This window comes from Octodon degus, unplaced genomic scaffold, assembly GCF_000260255.1.
Source record: "Octodon degus isolate 3935 unplaced genomic scaffold, OctDeg1.0 scaffold00096, whole genome shotgun sequence".
NCBI lineage: Eukaryota > Metazoa > Chordata > Mammalia > Rodentia > Octodontidae > Octodon > Octodon degus.
Window position 1 is genome coordinate 3,643,646 of NW_004524672.1, and position 18,349 is coordinate 3,661,994.

General features: G+C 38.0%; 1 protein-coding gene across 7 annotated transcripts in view; it reads left to right on the top strand.

Moving 5' to 3' along the window:
• Dock10 (dedicator of cytokinesis 10) overlaps positions 1 to 18,349 on the top strand; it is a 206,105-nt gene that overhangs the window by 58,899 nt on the left and 128,857 nt on the right. For all 7 annotated transcript variants that reach the window (XM_023723036.1, XM_023723034.1, XM_023723037.1 and 4 more), the window contains exon 3: positions 6,664 to 6,753. In XM_023723036.1, the coding sequence (XP_023578804.1) occupies positions 6,664 to 6,753 (90 nt within the window). The remainder of the gene's footprint in view (positions 1 to 6,663; positions 6,754 to 18,349) is intronic.

Below are 18,349 nucleotides of genomic sequence, written 5' to 3' on the forward strand. Positions count from 1 at the left end.
CAGTCAAGGCCTTTATCATTCTTCCAACATTAATCAATATCTAACTTTAAACAGGCATTTTCATAGAACACAAAGGAAGTATACAGGAAGCTAATATAAAGAGGCAGAGAGGCAGGCTTAGTGACCAAGGCCGCCAATCTATATCCAGACTTTTTGACCTCAAGTCTTTTTTTTTTTTTTTTGGTTATTTATTTATTGGATACGGGCTCTCTCTGCACAGCTCAGACTTTTATTGATCCTTCTGTCTCAGCCTTAGGATTACAGGTGTGTGATTACAGGGGCTGTGATTACAGGTGTGAGCCACTGTGCCTGGTTCTGGGACCAGCATGGCCTCTGGTGCCAGGGATCGAACTTGGGTCTTTGCACTTGCCAGACATATGCTTAGACTGCTGAGCTACATCCCAGCCTGTCTTTAAAAAGTTTATTCATGAAAATGAGCATGGCAAATGAACGTAGCAAAACTTATTTCATTAATTGTTATATTATATTCCCAAAGCAGAGAGCATGTGGTTTTCTTACATACAATAAAAAAACTTCATGTAAAATGATTGGCTAAATTAATCAGCAGCATAGCTTTGGGGTGTACAACTAGATTTCATGTATGATAGACACAGTGAATAATAGAGTTCAGGGAAAAAAATGTATGTCGAACAAACCAGAGACTTTCAAAAGGACCTGACACCTACCTGAAATCTGAGATTTGGAAAGAAAAGAGGGAAAACTATTTTGTGAGTTGTGTAAGAGCCTGAGTAAAAGGCTCTCCAGGATTGTGCCCAGGGTGGAGCAAAGAATGTGGGGTGTGGCTGGTGTCTCAGGCCCACTCCTCTCCCTGGGGCTGGGTCTGTACCAATGGGGCTTCTCCCTCCATCCTTGCTAAATGGTCAAGTTCAGAGGACAGACCCAGAGTCCTCACTGTGGGGACTTCCTGGTATAATGTGTATTTCATACTACTGAGGCACTTCGTTCCTCACAAAGCTCATGTATTTCCATACATAAAATGCACATGGATTACATGTTAATTGAACTGTTGATATTTAAGGACACAGGAATGTCCACTGCCCTAAGTTGGTCTCTATACACTATGTACATGTTTCATTTCATCACGCTATACTATATAAGTTTGTACAATTAAAATAATTTTTTTTTAAAAAAAAGGGATGTTTTGTCCTCACTTCCTTAGAGGAAGTGAAAAACATTTTGGAGCTGATAAAATGAGTCACAAAAAAAGTGAAATGGCTTGCTCGGTAGTTTTCCATCCCGAGAGTAAAGCACCTTGGACTTCCTCCTTCCTTGTGCACCTAAACACTGTGATGGCGGTGTCCCCATGCCTGATTTGGCTGGATCATGGCAGCTGTGCATAATCACTCCTTTTGCTCAGGCACTTGCCCAGTTCTTTTTTTTCCCATAATTTTATTGATAAACAAATAGCAATGAGACAGTTTCAAGTCAAATTGGTAGGACAGTTTCAATAATTCACACATTGCATACATTCTTCCTAGTGGCTAATTGCTGTACAAGATGCAGACATGAGATCCTATTTACAAACACCATTAGAACAAATCCTTCTATTCATTAAGAGAATGTAACTATATATCTATCCTAACTACTTTGAATACACAGATGCAAAATGGACATTCATCTGTATCCCCTTGTTTGTTAAGTTCTGTTATTTGAATATTATAGGTGAGTAAACTCAGTAAAATATTCTAAAAGAGTCCAGTAGCCCATAATAGTATTTTGTCTTCCGCTTCCCTGGCAATATCAGAAATTGTTGACCTGAGTCCCCTATAGCTCAACATAACAGCATGGCTTTACTTCTTATACTTTGTTTTTATACTTTTCTGCTGGATGGTTAAGACCAAGGTAAAGCAGGACCTATGCAACAAGAGTTGTAGCTTTTGGGTCTGATAAGGTCAGTGAAATCCCCTTAGGATTTATCCTGAGATCCTGTACCTCAGATTATAGAACCTTTGTCAGTGTCAGCCATGTGGATGAGTCACAGCCATTGCTTGGCCAATGTGCTCTCTGTGATAACCTAAGAGAATGTTTTCTCTCCAAGTGACTCTCCTTAGGCACACTCTACATCATCGATCACTTTCCTCTTTGGCCCCATAATCTCCTTGATCAGAAAATTTGGGACACTACTGAGTTACATGATATTACAGTACAGGTTCTCATATGTCCTGAGTCTTAATTGACCTTGGAAGGCTAGGGCCAAAATGTTGGCTTTCCTTGCAGCCCTCCTTTTTCTCTAATTTTGGTCTGCAAACTTAGGTTGTTAACCATCCAGAAGAGAAACTTATTGTTATTACCGTACAACTTAGGCTGTTAAGCTTAACCTCACTATCTGTCTGCATATCAAACATCTTAGGCATAATATGGAACAGGTATTTTTCATTGAATATTGATATGTTGAACTTTAAGTCCCTACAGAATATTTTTAAAAAATAGGCATAAAGAATTATATACTTCTCATGTTTGCACATAAGTCCAAAAATCTCACCATATACAACCTTGAAGCAGGACAGACCCACATTATTCCTTTTCCTGTCTCACTTGCCCAGTTTTTAGCAAAATGGCAAGAGCCTTCCCTGTAAGGCACAAGGAAAGCACTGAAGAGAAACTCTGGTATATGAAAAAATAAATAAATAAATAATATAACCCTAGCAGTGCTTTTCTGAATATACATAAAATGGTTTCCAAACAACTAACATAACACAAATGACTTCTCTAGTAGAATAAAAGGCAAAGTCGATCCCTTAATTTGGCAAATTTCGGTGAAGGTTGCTTTTTAGGTAGGTGCAGGGGCCGGAGCTGTTCCTGAGGTGAGACTCCAGTTTCCACTCTTAGAATGTTGACTTCTCACTGGGAGCCTGACCGACTGCCCTCGATGTTCATTTCTGGCCCCTCTTCAGACTGCTGCAGCCCACAGAACTCTCAGAGCAGTCTCCGCCCAAGGAAAGGAAAAGCAGCCTTGCTTTTATCTTCGGGAGTAGCCTTTGGCCAGTGGAGAAATGGCCCGTGTGCTTCAATTGAAGTCTTCTGTATTTGCTTTAGCCAGTAGAACTGTGACCACAACCAAACCACAAAGAGTGCTCGCTACAGGGCAGAAGGAAGCAGAAAGCAATGGCGCTGCAGTTGAAGATGTCTGAGTATCATGGAGCTAAAATTGTAAACTCAGGCTGCATGCACCATGCTATGACAGTTTTTATTTCCAATGTCCTGACCTCTGGACAATAAGTTCTTTGTACAGCTTTTGCCTTCGAAAGAGGAGCTCGGCTGAGTGCCAGAACAGTCTCAGATCTGTTTCAGGCTGTTGAGCCGTGTTAATTGTCAACAGAGATTCTATAAAAGAGAACAGGAAGTCTGCTGTAGCCTAAGAAACAGTTTGTTGTGGTCTGAGAGCATCTATTTCTCAGAAAAGAAATTCTTGGTAACCATGTTAATACCCTTAAAAATATGAGTTTTATGCATCGCATTTAATTGATTGATTTTCACTTCAAGAGAGAGACATGAAGGAACTCCGAAATGAGTAGAAGAGGGCCACTATTTTTAAAATTGAAACTTTATGGAAGACTTTTGCCTTTGTAGGCCAATACTCCAGCATTCCTAGCTTGTATTTAGCTGAGACCAGTAGCACATGATAGGCGCATGTCACGTACACGTTCTTTTCTATTCATTATGTACTTTGCCCAAGGCATTAGTTGTACAGTCACTCTGCACATACTGTAAAATAATGTTCCAGATTTATCACATGATTTTATGAGAATATAGCTAGACTCTATGATAGTCTATTTCATGAGAACACAGCTGTACTACAGTATAGTTACCTTTTTTTAGTAAAGTCAACATTGTACCTTCATGAGTGATGAAATCACTTACAGCATTGTGTAGGTGATGGGGCAGCTTCTGAAGCCCCAACTGAGTGAATTTCCTGACCGTAGATTGCATATGAGCGTTGACTTACTTTTTAGGCCTGTTGTTGTTTCATGACATGACTCGTCGGGTCGTTGTTTGGCCATTTTTCCTAAAAGCGTAAGTCCACACTAGGAAACTTACTATTTAGCATGTAACTTACTATTTAGTTCTGCCTAAGTAAGCATGAAACTTATTTTTTTTTTAATCTACACCTGTTAGCCACTCTGTTTTATTATCTTAGTGGGACAATAGGTTGTAGTATACCCATAAGCTTGACCAAGATTCGTGTTCTTGTATTCTCCATCAGATTTGGAGTTTTAGAGCAGCTATTTTTTTGCAAGAGAAGAAAGTAGTGAGATGCTTTAGGTAGGCAAAGAAAAAGAGGAAAATCTTGAATATTCTATGTACAAGAAATTTATTATAAAGATTATAATACAGCAAATTTTTGAATTATATTTTTATAACCCTGTTTCCAGTTGATTATACTATATAATATTCCCTAGAAACCATACAAGTAACACAGAATGTCTTAAATTTTTTATCTCAACAGGAAACAAAGTCATCCCCAGGTAACTGAAATCCAGCCTTAATCCCTAAAGTTCAATTTAGGTAGGGCTCTTATCTTTGAGCTCAAACTTTCAGTAGAGCTAAAGTACTGTTTTCCTTCAAACACTGTGAATACCATAAAAGAAGGAACTTGAGAAAGGAAATTAAAACGAATTACAAATATAAAATCTAAATAAGATCTAAATTGGTTCCATCATACTTTATATGGAAAATAACCACTCCCTAATCCATCTATATATCTAGACTTCTTTCTTGGTCCATATTTGGCTTGCATTGGTGGCCACAGCCTTCCCAAGTCCTGAACAGCACTCAAATCCTAGTGCAAACACAGTGGTCCAGGAGCTCTGTCTACAGCTGTCTATGCTAAGTTTATATCTGGTAATCTGAACAACTAATTTGAAGATGAAAAAAAAAATTGAAGACGACAGTTTGCAATGTATCAATCATTTTTCAATTTGTATCATTTTATTTAGTGAGATTCTGGATTGTTTTTAATGATTTTTAAACTATGTTTTATTCACTTTAAAAAGTAAAAATTAAAAAAATACCTATCACAAAAACAAGATAAGTGTTTATTCTTACTACATGATTTATCTGGACCATAGTCTTCCCATTATTTTTTCATTGTCTGGTCTTGTGAAATTCACATGACATTCTTCCTCTTTCACAAAATCATGCTTTCCAACATGTATGTGCTTGCACAGACACATTTATGGATCACATGACTTCACACACAGGCAGACATGAACATATGGACACACTGCACGTTCACATACCACAGGCATGCACCATACCGCACTTACACCACACATACTGAATACTCGGATACTACATACCCTCGTGTATAGTCACATACCCCTCTACAATGATCATGCAGACTGCATTCAACCACACATGTCCTCATGGGCACACATTTTCACACCACACAGTCATATACAATTCACACATACATCCACATAAATACTTGCACATATTTAATATGTTCACCAAAAAAATGACTTAGGCACCCAGATAGGCCCTAAGATTGTAACAGCAAACAAAACAGACAATATTCTTCCCCTCATGGAGCTTATGTCGGGAGTGAAGAAAAGGGATTTGGAGAAAACACGTGTTGAGGACTGGAAACAAAGAAATGATGAGAATGAGGCTGACAGTGCTGGCTAAGCTGACTGTGCTGGCCATGTACTCAGTAGATCAGACTCCCTTACCCAGCCCCTCCCCATCTTCTCCAAAACTAAGGGAGGTTTGAGAGTCTCAAAATTATTCTAGAAAATAATTAAAACTCCAGAAAAAATGTACTTCATCTGGTCAGTTTGAATGATCCTTGGTTACCCTGATGGATAATCATTTGTGATTCAAAGACTTTGCAATATGAAAGATCTCAGTGACTGGTACTGTGGACATCGCTGATTCTCCCTCTTGGCCTCCACCTCTGGGCACCGAGGTGTGCAGGTCAACAGGAGCAAACGGCTGTTGATACAAACCCCTGCTTTAGGGCAATCCTAATCCTCAGCAGCCTGACAGAGTCAAAGATATTCAAAGGAAGCATCCATCCCAGTTGCCTAAAGAAGCACTTTATGCAGCCTTTATGTACATCCATTTTATAACACTCTACTTGTTTAGCATGGAAGTTGAAAACATTTTACTGATTTCTACAAAAATAAGGGCACTAAAAACATCATCTGTTTTCTTTAAACACTAAACTTACTGAATATTCTTTCATCTAGCATGTTACTGTACACACACACACACACACACACACACACACACACACAATCAGCTCCTGAAAAGGGCTGTTTATCTTGTGGATAATAAAGAGATTATTTGCAACAGAATTGAAATAATATTGATGTTGTAGGTTTTGCCATCATTTCAAATGTACTTTAACATGATCAACAATTTTAAAGGATTCCAGCAGAAGAAACAAAATGTCTAAAAATATAGATGCCCAAATTTTTACTTTCTCAGGAGAAGAAAATGAACTCAAAATTATAAGTTCTACTGATAAAACAGAAAGTGTAATGGTGCTAATGGAAGGACCAAAAAAAAAATGTTAGGGTAGGATCTTCCTTCATAGAAATTAAACTGGTGAGAAGTACAAGGTCTCTTCGTGTTATTGTTCAGTGCTAAGAGCAAAACTAACTTGAGGGCTTGATTTCTTTTCCTTGTTCTTCTCAGGCAGCCACAGTGTCTTGGGATATCCGAACATTATACTCAACCGTGCCTGAAGATGCAGAACACAAAGCAGAAAATTTGCTGGTGAAAGAGGTAAGTATGATGCTTCAGTCTGTTGCTTTGTAAAATGATGGCTTCCCTGAGGGAGTTTTAAATGCAATTGACACTTAGCGTCATCTTCTGAGAAGTCCCCATGCTCTGAGTAGTTGAGGTCCTTCAGTCTTCACCACCAGTGGGAGGTTCCTCTGAATTATTTTTCCTTATAAGGTGAAGTGTTCAACTTTTACATTTTGTTTAAAGCTTTTCTTGAAATTGCCACTTCGAGAAATATTTTAATATAGATAATTTTATTTTGCTTATTTGGGCTGTGTTGCAAGAAATATCATCACATGAGAATTTTAGATAATGAAATTTCTATTTTAAGGAACGTTTCTCTTAAGTACTAATTATGGAAATAGTTAATGGCAAATCCCTGTGTTCAGCTTTAAGGACCTGATAAAATTCAAATGCTAGCAAACAAATGTTCGCCTTCAGGTGGAGTATGAGAAGGCTATGAGATGATGAATAGGTTTCATCTTCTACCCTCACTGCAGGCTGTTTAGACAGCGAATGGGTTTGCCCAGGGCAGATACTTTTCAGAATGAAGAAATGAAGTCTACGCTTCCATAACAGAAAATCAATAAGAAAATTTAGCCTAGCGTAGGTCAAACTGAAAGCAGGAAGGTCTGAATGCAGTCTCTAATTCAGAGGAAGCAGCGTGCCCCAGTCAGGGTTGAACTGAAGCTGCACACAGTAGGAATGCCCTTTCACAGCTCTGATGTGTATTTATATTAATACTTTGCATTTTTAGCATACCTATCAATGCCAGGAAGGCTAACCCACATATTTCATACCATTCAGTCCAAATCTTTGTCATAAATTCACAAGTTTATCTTGGCTCGATTCTAGTATTTCATCTTTATTTCCAAAAATTTACATTGGATTATAACACTTCTTTTTTGTACTGTTAATAGCTGATATTTCTTACAAGATCTACATTTTTTCTAGTATTAACAACCATCTTACTAAATTCTTGTCCTGAGGTATTTGATTATTAGATGTGTAATAATATCAATTGCAAACAAAAAAATCTTTTCTAGTAAGTGTACTATTTTGCATTTTCTTTTAATCTATTGGAAATATTGCCAAAACAATACTGAAAATAAGCTAATGTTGGACTTCCTGTCTTATTATTGATTTTAGGGGGAGACATTTATTATCTTCAATATTTTATGAAATAAGGCATATTATATTGGTTTCTGATACCTCTTAGTCATGTTTTCAGCAATGTCTTTCTTAGTCTCTGAAATGCTTATAAGGAGAGGCTGCTCCATTAGCTCATGCATATTCAGTCTCCTGCTAAAATACCTTTCCTGCTTTGCATAATTACTGCAATAGAGGGGCCAAGAAGATGGCTCAGTACGATGAGCGCTTCCCTGGCAAGCCCAAGGGCCTGAGTTCAATCCCCACCTCCTCATCCCCACCCCCCCAAAAAAAGCATTGCAATAGAATTGATAGGTAATCTCTGCTTTGTGTGTGTGTGTGTGTGTGTGTGTGTGTGTGTGTGTGTGTGTCTGGGATAAACTTTCCTTTTAAAGTTGTACTATTATCCTAATATGCTATAGCATTTAAATTACTATTTCTAGTGTGTGTGTGTGTGTGTGTGTGTGTGTGTTTTTAAAAAGAGTACAAAATAGTATTAATACAGAAAATTACAAGTGATATAGAATGTCACTTCACAAAATAATTCAAAAATCACAATATTCGTTGTAATGTGTAGTGTTGTCCTTCAACAAGTTGCTCCTATAAGACATGTGCATGCAAAATTGGGAAAAGAAAGAAAAAAATAGAAGAAACTAAGAACAGAAAAAGGACAAACAATTGGAAAAAAAAGGGGGACAAGACAAATTAAGCATTCTACCCATGAGTGAAATTTAGTTCTAGTATTCTTTTCTATTCTTTTGTTTTGGAGAAATACTACTTTAAACAAAATAAATTGGGACCTTATACATCTTTTCCCACAGCATAGACTAACCAAGCAAGTGAAACAAAACTATCTAGGACAAATTCAGGTACAAGTAGCTCTTTAAGGAGGCCACATCAAAGTCTTTTGGGAAGGTCAGAGATTCTGACAAATGTCATTTGGAAATTCATTTGGAAGAAAATTAAGTTAGGGCTGTATTTCATATTACACTAAAAAATAAATTCCACTTGAATATGAAATCCAAGTTTTAGGACAAAAATTTCCGAAAAAATTTTAAGTGGAAAGTTAGGGGAAAATGGCTAGATTGAAGCACATAAAAATTTTAAAAATTTATATGATAAGTGATATTAGAGTCAAGGGCTGAGTCAAATGAAATATTTAATTAAAGAAATTATTTGTAATTCATTGTCTCTCTTTCCTGACACACAAATACAGTGTGACATATGATATCATTTAAAGATATAAAATCCGGGCCAGTGAGACAGGTCAGTGGACAAAGCATCTGCCTAGACAAACACAGAGACTGGGGTTCGATCCCTGGCACCACATGCAAATATGTATAGTCTTAATATCCACAATTCTGCAAATTAACATGGAGAAAGAAATCCACAAAAATATTTAAAAAGTTAATATTAGATAATTCAAAATTAGGATTTAATCCACTAGGAGACATACGTTAATAGTACAAGAAATACAACTAGAAGTGAAAAGTACATATGATATATTCAGGGGAAAATATTTTAAATGAATATTATTTATTGATAGTGAGACTAAAGTAAGAAAAATGCTATCACACCGTGTTTAAGTTATATTTATGCACTATGCACTTCTGAGATCTAATTCATATATGTCTTTTAAGCAGTACATATGCATATATATAAACATAGAAAAGAAATACTAGAGCGCTAAGATGTAATAACAGGTGTATGTGTTATTACTTTGATTTCCAATGCCAATTAATAGGGATGAGGTTGAAAAATTTAGGGCACATCTGTATTGTATGATTATAGACAGTCAACAGCAAGCACCTACATATTTAAATACCTTAACTTAGTCGTCAATGGTACACTAGTAAGAGAAAAAGCCAATTATACAGTATGACATATCATATAAAATCTGGGCCAGTGAGACAGCTCAGTGGATTAAGTGCCTGCTTAGGCAAGAAGAGAGACCAGGATTCGATCCCTGGCACCACATGCCATGCCAGCCCTGCCTCCAGGCGTGTTGAGCCATGCGCAGAGACTGGGTGTGTTGGCCCACTCCATAATCCCAGTGCTGGGGAGGCTGAAAACAGGAGGATCTGAGCTGCATAATGAGATCCTGCACTAAATCCATTAAAGATAAATAAATAAAAATATATAACCCATGAATTTATGCATAAATATGTTTGTATAAGCCTAGGAAAGATGTACACACTCTTGATACTAGCTACTCACAAGTTTGGAACTGTGGGAGAGAGGAAAAAGATATATTTTCAATTGATAATTCTGTAATGTTACAGAATTGCAAACAAATGTTATAATGAAAAAATATTTTGGAACATTATTTAGAATATCCTTTTAAATGCTACCAGAATTAGAAGCAATCAAGTCTATCACCCAAACTTATCTTCAAAATTTAAAATTCAGCATAATTTTTGAAGTCATTAAATGGTTCCCTAAAAGACTGCTTCAGATTCTTCCTTACCATTGCTGTGTTTTAGGTTGGTAAGGAAACTGTCATATTAAATTTCCTTGTTCATTTTATTTTATGATTCTTCTGCCTGGGCTTGTCTGTCAGTCATAGACATCAATTAAGTTCCTCTCAAGTGTCTCATTCTTACATTTTAATGTAACTACTATGCTATAACATAACTTACAAGTGCTTCCATAATTTTAGACTTTTATTTCATTTTGCTGCAAAATATCCCTTTCAAAGAAGGTCAATCCACCCAAACCCTAAATCCCAAAAGCATTTCACAATCTCCACTACTCATTTCTGGTGAGACCAAGGTTCTAGATTCAACTACTTTTCAAGGAGAAGACTATCTGAGAATCAGATCCATTCAAAACAGGAGACTATTCTGGAGTCCTTCAAAACAGGATACTATTCTGGAGTCCTTCATGGTCTTAAATTTAGTGCATTTCTGGAGCTTTTGTAACACAACTTCAAATGTCCTCATGGATCCCATAGCTCTTTTTCAAAATAATTTTATTGAGAAGCAAATAGCAATGAGATAGTTTCAAAATCGAGTAATAAGACAGTTTCAATAATTAATACATTGCATATTGTTGTGTTCTTAGTGGTTATTCATATTATAAGATACAGACATTATATCCTATCCACAAACACTATTAGAACAAATCTTTCTATTCATTGATTTAAAAGAAAGTAGCTGTATATCTATCCTATTTTGAATATACAGATACAAAACAATTCTTCATTTGTATCACCTTTTTTTGTTTAGTTTTGTCAGAGAAGGGTATTCCACTGTCATTTAAATATTGTAGGTGCCTGAATTCAGCAAAATATTCCAATATAGTCCAGTAGTCCATAATACTAATAGGTTTTCTGTAGGACTGGCAATTTCAGAAGTTGTTGACTTGAGGGGATAAGGGGCTGGCTTAGTGGAATTAGTGCTTCCCTGGCAAGCGCAAGGGACTGAATTCAATCCCCAGTTCCACCAAAAAAAAAAAAAAGAAATTATTAATTAACTTCCTTATTAATATGGCCTTATAGTTCTTTAATAACATTACCTTCAGTTGAGAACAGGTTGACCACAGCCTTCACCTTTCCTTGGAGGGAAATTTCCAGCCTTCACTTTTCTTACCCCCTTAACTTCCTTTCAACTATTCAAAGGCTCCTTTTCTCACTGTTCACTCTCAACCTCTCTCTGCTCCAAAGAGATACAAACTAGAGTGATTTTTATTTCAGCTCCAGTGACTCCCAAACTACTGCTTTTATATAGCAAAGTCCAAGAAAGAGCATTTGTCTCACCCCAGTACAAATAAACCTTCTCATGGTTTTGCAACTATATGGATCTGAGGTTTATAAAAGAGAAGGGAAAGAGGAGGAAAAAAGAAGAAGAGAAGAGAAGAGAAAAAAGAGAAGAGACAAGATGAGGTGAGGCGAGGAGAAGAAATGTAGAGTGAGTTGGGTGGGTGGGGGACACACCCCTATAATCCCAGCACTAAGAAGGCTAAAGCAGAAGGATCCCTGGGAGTCTGAGGCCAACTTGGACTACATGGTGAGTTGAAAGCCAGCCTCATCTACATGGCAAGATTTCATCTCAAAGAGAAAAGAAAGAAATAGCAAAAGAGTGGGAAAAGAATAGGGAGAGGGAGAAAGAAAGAGAGAGACAAAACGAGAGATGGAGACAGAGACAGAGAAAGAATCTTAGGATAACCTATTTAATCATTGTTAATTTTTCTGTGTAAGTATAAATCCTTGAAGAGGTTCCCAAGATTGTGCTTGGATTTAAGAATGCAGATAAAGTGAAAAGCTGAGTTTATAGGAAAAGAAGAGGATGAAAGCTAATTGCAAATAGCTCTGCGAGGTAACTGAATGCAAAGTCAGGCCTACAGAAAGTAAAGCAAAAAGGAAAGGGGTCACCAGGCAGCTGGTTGAAGATAGAGACATGGCCCCAGAGAATTACACTAGCCAAATGCCTTGACCCCAATTGTCAACAGCAGCCAACCTTTATTGACTATTTCTTTCTGTGCCAGTTGTGCTTCTAAGCCATTTATTTACTTGCTCTAATTACATATAAATGCTGCATCATGAAGTTCATAGGCACCTTTTAATAACAAGGAAGTCATGACATAGGCAGATTAAGAAACTTGCTCAGCCAGAACGGAACAGGTAGGGACAGACAGCTCCAGGGTCTGGACACCTGCCACCTCACCCAAGTCTCTGGGCTGTTGACCACAGTGTCAACTGCTATCTAGGTCTTTGCACTCCTGATACTTCACAAGGAATTTTCCTCTCCACTTCGTATTAACAAGTGTATTGTAGTTCTTGGCCAGGTGATGCTGGTACATGTAGCTAATGGACCACAGCTGAGGGAACGCTGTGCAGATTTGAAACCAGATTAAGCCAGCATTAAAATGAATTCAGCAATCTCTACAAGGTTTTTGTAGAAACATGTTTACCTTACTGAAGCTGATGTAGGAAAATGCCTGTTTGGGTCCAACCTGTGCTAAATTGCTCCATGGCTCCCTGCAGAGTGACAAGGATGAAAGTTTGGTTGCTAGGCAGCAAATTGGTGAGAATCTAGCTTAAGCACATCCAGTTCCATAAAATGTTCAGCTGTCTCACACCACTCCATGTTCACAGTCCTGAGACTCTTGTGAAAGGCAGGTTTCTTTCTTTCTTTCTTTCTTTCTTTCTTTCTTTCTTTCTTTCTTTCTTTCTTTCTTTAATATTGAATGACTTTGTATTTTTATGTTATTTAAATGAGTCTTATCTCATTTCCTGTTTTATCTGCTCTTAATTTTCCTCTCTATTTATTAAATGGGAAGTTGCTTCCCACACAAAAGCATAGGCTTGGTTCATACCCTCAGAAATGCTTCAATTGTGCTAACATCAACTCATAGGGGGCCATGGTGCATGTGCAAGAATATTTGTGAGCACGCTATGACACAGGGAATTATAACCTAGCCATTTAACAGCCTGGAACACAGGCTCTCTACAATGAACTAAGAGTACACATAGCATGGGAAAGAAGGCTCTGCTCTCTGACCATTACCTGCTCTCTTGTGAGATCCTTTGATGAATTTATTTAAGTTATATGCTTAATAGCCTGACATGGTGTTATGGTTTGTGTCTAGTTGTCCCCCCCCCAAAGCCTCATGCAGTCATGGGGCAGACTTCTAGAGTTTGCCATTAACTTGTGATCCACTGGGATTATGGATGTAAATGCTGCTGGGATTATGAGTGTGAGTACTACACTCAGCCTTGGGCGGATAGCCTGAAAACAACACAAGGGTGACAGACATTCTCTGTAGCCATTGTTGCTACTCTTCCTCCCACTTTCTCTTGCTGTTTTGCTGCTTTCTGCCACCACGAACTGCTGCCCTCTGCCCTGTGCCACTCTTCCTTGAAGCCTGCTGAGTATGACTGAAACCTCCACTAATTGCAAGCTAAATAAACCTTTCTTTTCTTCATTTTGAGTGTTGGGTATTTACCCCAGCAACGAGAGAAGAGTAACTGAGACACATGGTAAAGACATTTCTGCTATTCACAAAGGAATATGTCCTTTATTTTTAAAAACTACTAACTTTTTACCTTAGTTTTTTCTTTATTATGTAACACTGCTTATAATTTTAATGCCATGATGCTAAAAATAAAAATAGCAATACAGTAGTATGCAAACACTTAAAAAGAATATCTTGAAGGTATGCATCTGATTTTCCTACGTAACTTGACTTCAACATCTATAACCGTCTAAAAATGCTATCAAACACTTCTGAGACAAAACAAGCCCACTCCCACTGAGGTAGAGGACAAATAAAGGGATCTATAAATAGGATGCAGATTTCTTAAGCAAAACTTCTACAGCCAAATTTCCACGTTAATACACACAAAGGAGTAACACAAAGCTAAGGCTCCAACCACTAATTAAAATGGAGCTCTTAGTTTGCTGTGTCGTTACAGAAAGAAAGAAAGAAAGAAAGAAGAAAGAAAGAAAGAAAGAAAGAAAGAAAGAAAGAAAGAAAGAAAGAAAGAAAGAAAGAAAGAAAAGAAAATTGAGAGATACGAAGGCTAGGGACCACTTCAGCTGAACAGCTAAACAATGCCAAAAAAAGCTAAAGTTGGTGAGCTGCTCTGACAACAAAGCCCTTCCAACTGGTGGGAAACCTCCTTGCTGCAGCAGAACAACCAGGACATTATGAGGAGAAAATAAGAAAAATCAAGAGTTTAAATCTCCCTTTAATCATAGCACAAAATACTTGGGGACAAAATAGATATGGAAGCAACATTTTAAAATAAGGAGAGCCAGCCAGACAGTTCTGCAAATTAATGTCCTACATGCTCAGGCAGACATAGGGACTGGGGTTCAATCCCTGGAATACAATACGGACCCCACCCCTAGAGCATGCTGAGATGGAGATTGAGACTGGGCATGGTGGCACGCACCTGTAATCCCAGTGCTTGGGAGGCTGAAAATAGGAGAATCACTATGGGTCCAATCTGTGCAGTGAGACCCTGTAGACCTTGCACTAAATACATAAAAAATATAAAATAAAATAAGGGTAAAGTAGCTATGTCTACAAAAGTAAAGGCACAAATACATACACAGGGATTATGTCCTCTCTTTACCCAGACAGTGTCAGGGCACTGTGGCAAAGAAGAGTTCAGAGTTGTAGTAGAAGTTCTGAAGTAGAGATAGTGAGTCTGCGACAAAAAATTAAATAAATGAATCAATAAATTGGACCTACACTAGAGAGAACAATATAAATCAGATGTAAGAAGAGTAAATACAGTTTCACACTTGAAGCTTCCATAACACTCACATGAGAAATTGGAAGACCTCATGGCTTGAATCAGGGCATAAACCAGTCTCACATAGGCAAAGTGTCCTTCAGAGATCCAGGCATGTAAGTTATTTACAGATGTGTCATCATGCACACACAAACACATGCATGTGCATGCGCACACGCACACACACACACACACACGCACACACACACCAGACACAGATACACACTTACCACACACACTCCTGAGAGTCTTTAATTAACAGACATCATTTGAGGCTATTTTAGAAGAACATATAGTGTAAACCATCTTCCAAGTGGAGGTGTAACATCCATTTCCTCCAAGTGTCTTCAAAATCACCTTTGAGAAATGCTGATGTGAGTCTGACCCAAGGTCATCAAGAGTTGGGAGCACAACACTGTTCAAGTAAAGCAAAATCAGTTATTAGCTGTATTTTAATGAACATTTGTGGGATAGTTTCTAATGAATAAAAATGGCATATTAGAACTCCTAAAACTATCAAATAAATTGCTTCTTTTCATGGGCAAATCTCCACTTTTGATTCTTCTAGGTCATATCAATAATGTCCACCTTTGTCCAAGGGTGTCTCACAGCACTAGAACACAGTCCTAGACATACCTCAGTGCAGTGATCATGGTTCTGTTAGCCTCATACAGCATGTTATAAGAGCAAATAAGGTGAAAGCTTGATGTAATATTAATCATAAAGGTCAGAGTAATGCTTTAGAAATTTCTCTTCTCACAGTCCTACCTAATTATCATGTCATTATTTCTCTTATCCTACAGGACAATATGGATTCAATAGCATAAGCAAGTTGTTCTCTTGTGTCTTTGTTATGAGTTAGACATAGAAATGTCCCCTAAAGACTCGTGTGTGGGCCAGGGATACCGCTCAGTGGTATAAGTGCCATCCTGGCAAGTGCAAAGTCCTGAGTTCGATCTCCAGAATCACAAAAAAATAAACAAAAAACAAACCAAAAAGATTCATGTTATCTCAGTTACTCTTCTCTCATTGTTGGGACAAATACCCAACACTCAAAATGAAGAAAGGAAAGGTTTATTTAGCTCACAGTTAGTGGAGGTTTCAGTCCACACTCAGCTGGCTCCAAGGCAGAGCGGCACACGCAGAGGGCAGCAGTCCATGATGGCAGAAGGCAGCCAAACAGCAAGAGCAAAAGGAAGGAGCAGCAGCATCAGTGGATTGAGAGCAAGTCTGTCTCCCTTATGCTGCATTCAAGCTTTCCACCTGAGGCTGGGTGCAGCACTCACATCCATAATCCCAGTAGCACTCACACCCATAATCCCAGTGGATCATGAGTTAATGGCAAACTCTAGAAGTCTGCCCCATGACTGCATGAGGCCTTGGGAAGACAACTAGACACAAACCATAGCATATGTGTTCAGAGGTGGGGCTACTGGAAGTGATGGGACTGTGGTACCATCCTCATCAGTGCATCAGTCCACTGATGTATCTAGAGTTGGGAATGCTATTAGGAAGTAGGTTCTGGCCAGAAGATGGGGTTCACTGGGGCTCTGACCCACAGCATATAGCTCCCTCTCTTGCTCCTCCCTTCACCTTCTGCTTCCTGGCATCATGATGTGAGCAATTTTTCTGCACTGTACTTTGTGCTATACCTTTCTTATCTTGGTGCCACCCAGCTATGTACTAAATCTTCTGCAAACCATGACGCAAATAACCTCCCCTCCTTTAAACTGGGCATATCAGAAACTGTCTGAGATGAAAAATTGACATAAAACAGTGACCAAGAATCTGCTATTCTTCATTCAATTCCTGGAATTATCTTTTTTTCAAAAGAATTAAGTTATTTATCTGCAAAGTGGAGAAATACAAATTAAAACACTGAGATTTGATCTAACTCCAAAAGCATAGCTCTTATGAGGAAATCAAATAATAACAGATGTTTGTGTGGCTGCAGGAGGGAAGAAACCTGAGTACATTATTTGTGGAAATGTAAGCTAATATAGCTACTATGGAAATCCATATTAAGATTTCTTAGAAAGCTAACACTAGAGATTCTACTTGATCCAGCTATTCTTTTTCCAGGTATCTTCCTGCAAGAGTTAAAAACATATCACAGTGATATGTGAGTACCCACATTTGTGGCAGCACAGCTCGTAATACTTAAATCTCAGGAACAACAGCTGAATGATAAAGGAAATGTGGCATTTACATGAAAGGGAGAACAACTTTGCTTTAAAGAATGATAAATTTGAATTATTTGTAGAAAAAATGGAGGTAGTAATGTTAGGTAAAATAAATCAAACACACAAACTTAAATATTGTAGTTTTCTTCATATGAGAAACCAAAGTATAAATAAATAAGAGAGCAGAATAAAGAGAGATAACAGGAATAGGCACATAGATCTTTTGCAAATGGGAATAGAACCAAAAGATGGAGTGGGAAGGGGAATAGGACATAAAAGGATTTAAGGTATGTCCTGTGTATGTATCACAGCCCCACAAGGCATGTAATATTATGTACTGTAGAAGAAGTATCTTCTTTTTTCATGTATTTGGTACAGGGTCTCACTAGGCAGCTTGAACTCATTATGAGTTTTCGGACTCCCCATTGCTGAGTTTACAGAGACTCATGACCCCACACATGGACTCAGGCATGGGGCCGGCACTGCATGTGGTGCTGGAGATCGAATCCCAGTTTCTGTGCTTACCTAAGCAAGAACTTAGTCCACTGAGCTATCTCACTGTATTGTAAATATGTACTAATAAAAGTAAAAGTTTTTAAAATACCTAAAAGCCAACAAGGTATGGATTGTTTGGCTTTGGGAATAAGTAACCATGAAGGAAAGTTGAATGGATGGAAAAGCATTAGTAGCCCAAGTACGTGATTCCAAAGACCTACACCAAACAATGCAGTGCAATTGTGGTGATAACCAAAAGCTAGGAAGGAGACAGAACTGACAGAATTTCAATGCTGTCAATAAAAGAAAGTAGACATAAAAGAAAGTAAAGGAGAGAAATACATTGCTAAAGAGTTCTTCCACATTGATGGCTTCGGCTAGCCAGAGAGCTGTGTCATTAATTTCAATAAGGCGCCCAAAAGTAAGTAAGGATTAATGGAGCAGATGTGTTAGACGCAGGTAAGAAGCTCACCTGATAACACAGAGGGGGGAGCAAGAGAGAGAGAGAAAGGGAAAGGGGGAGAGA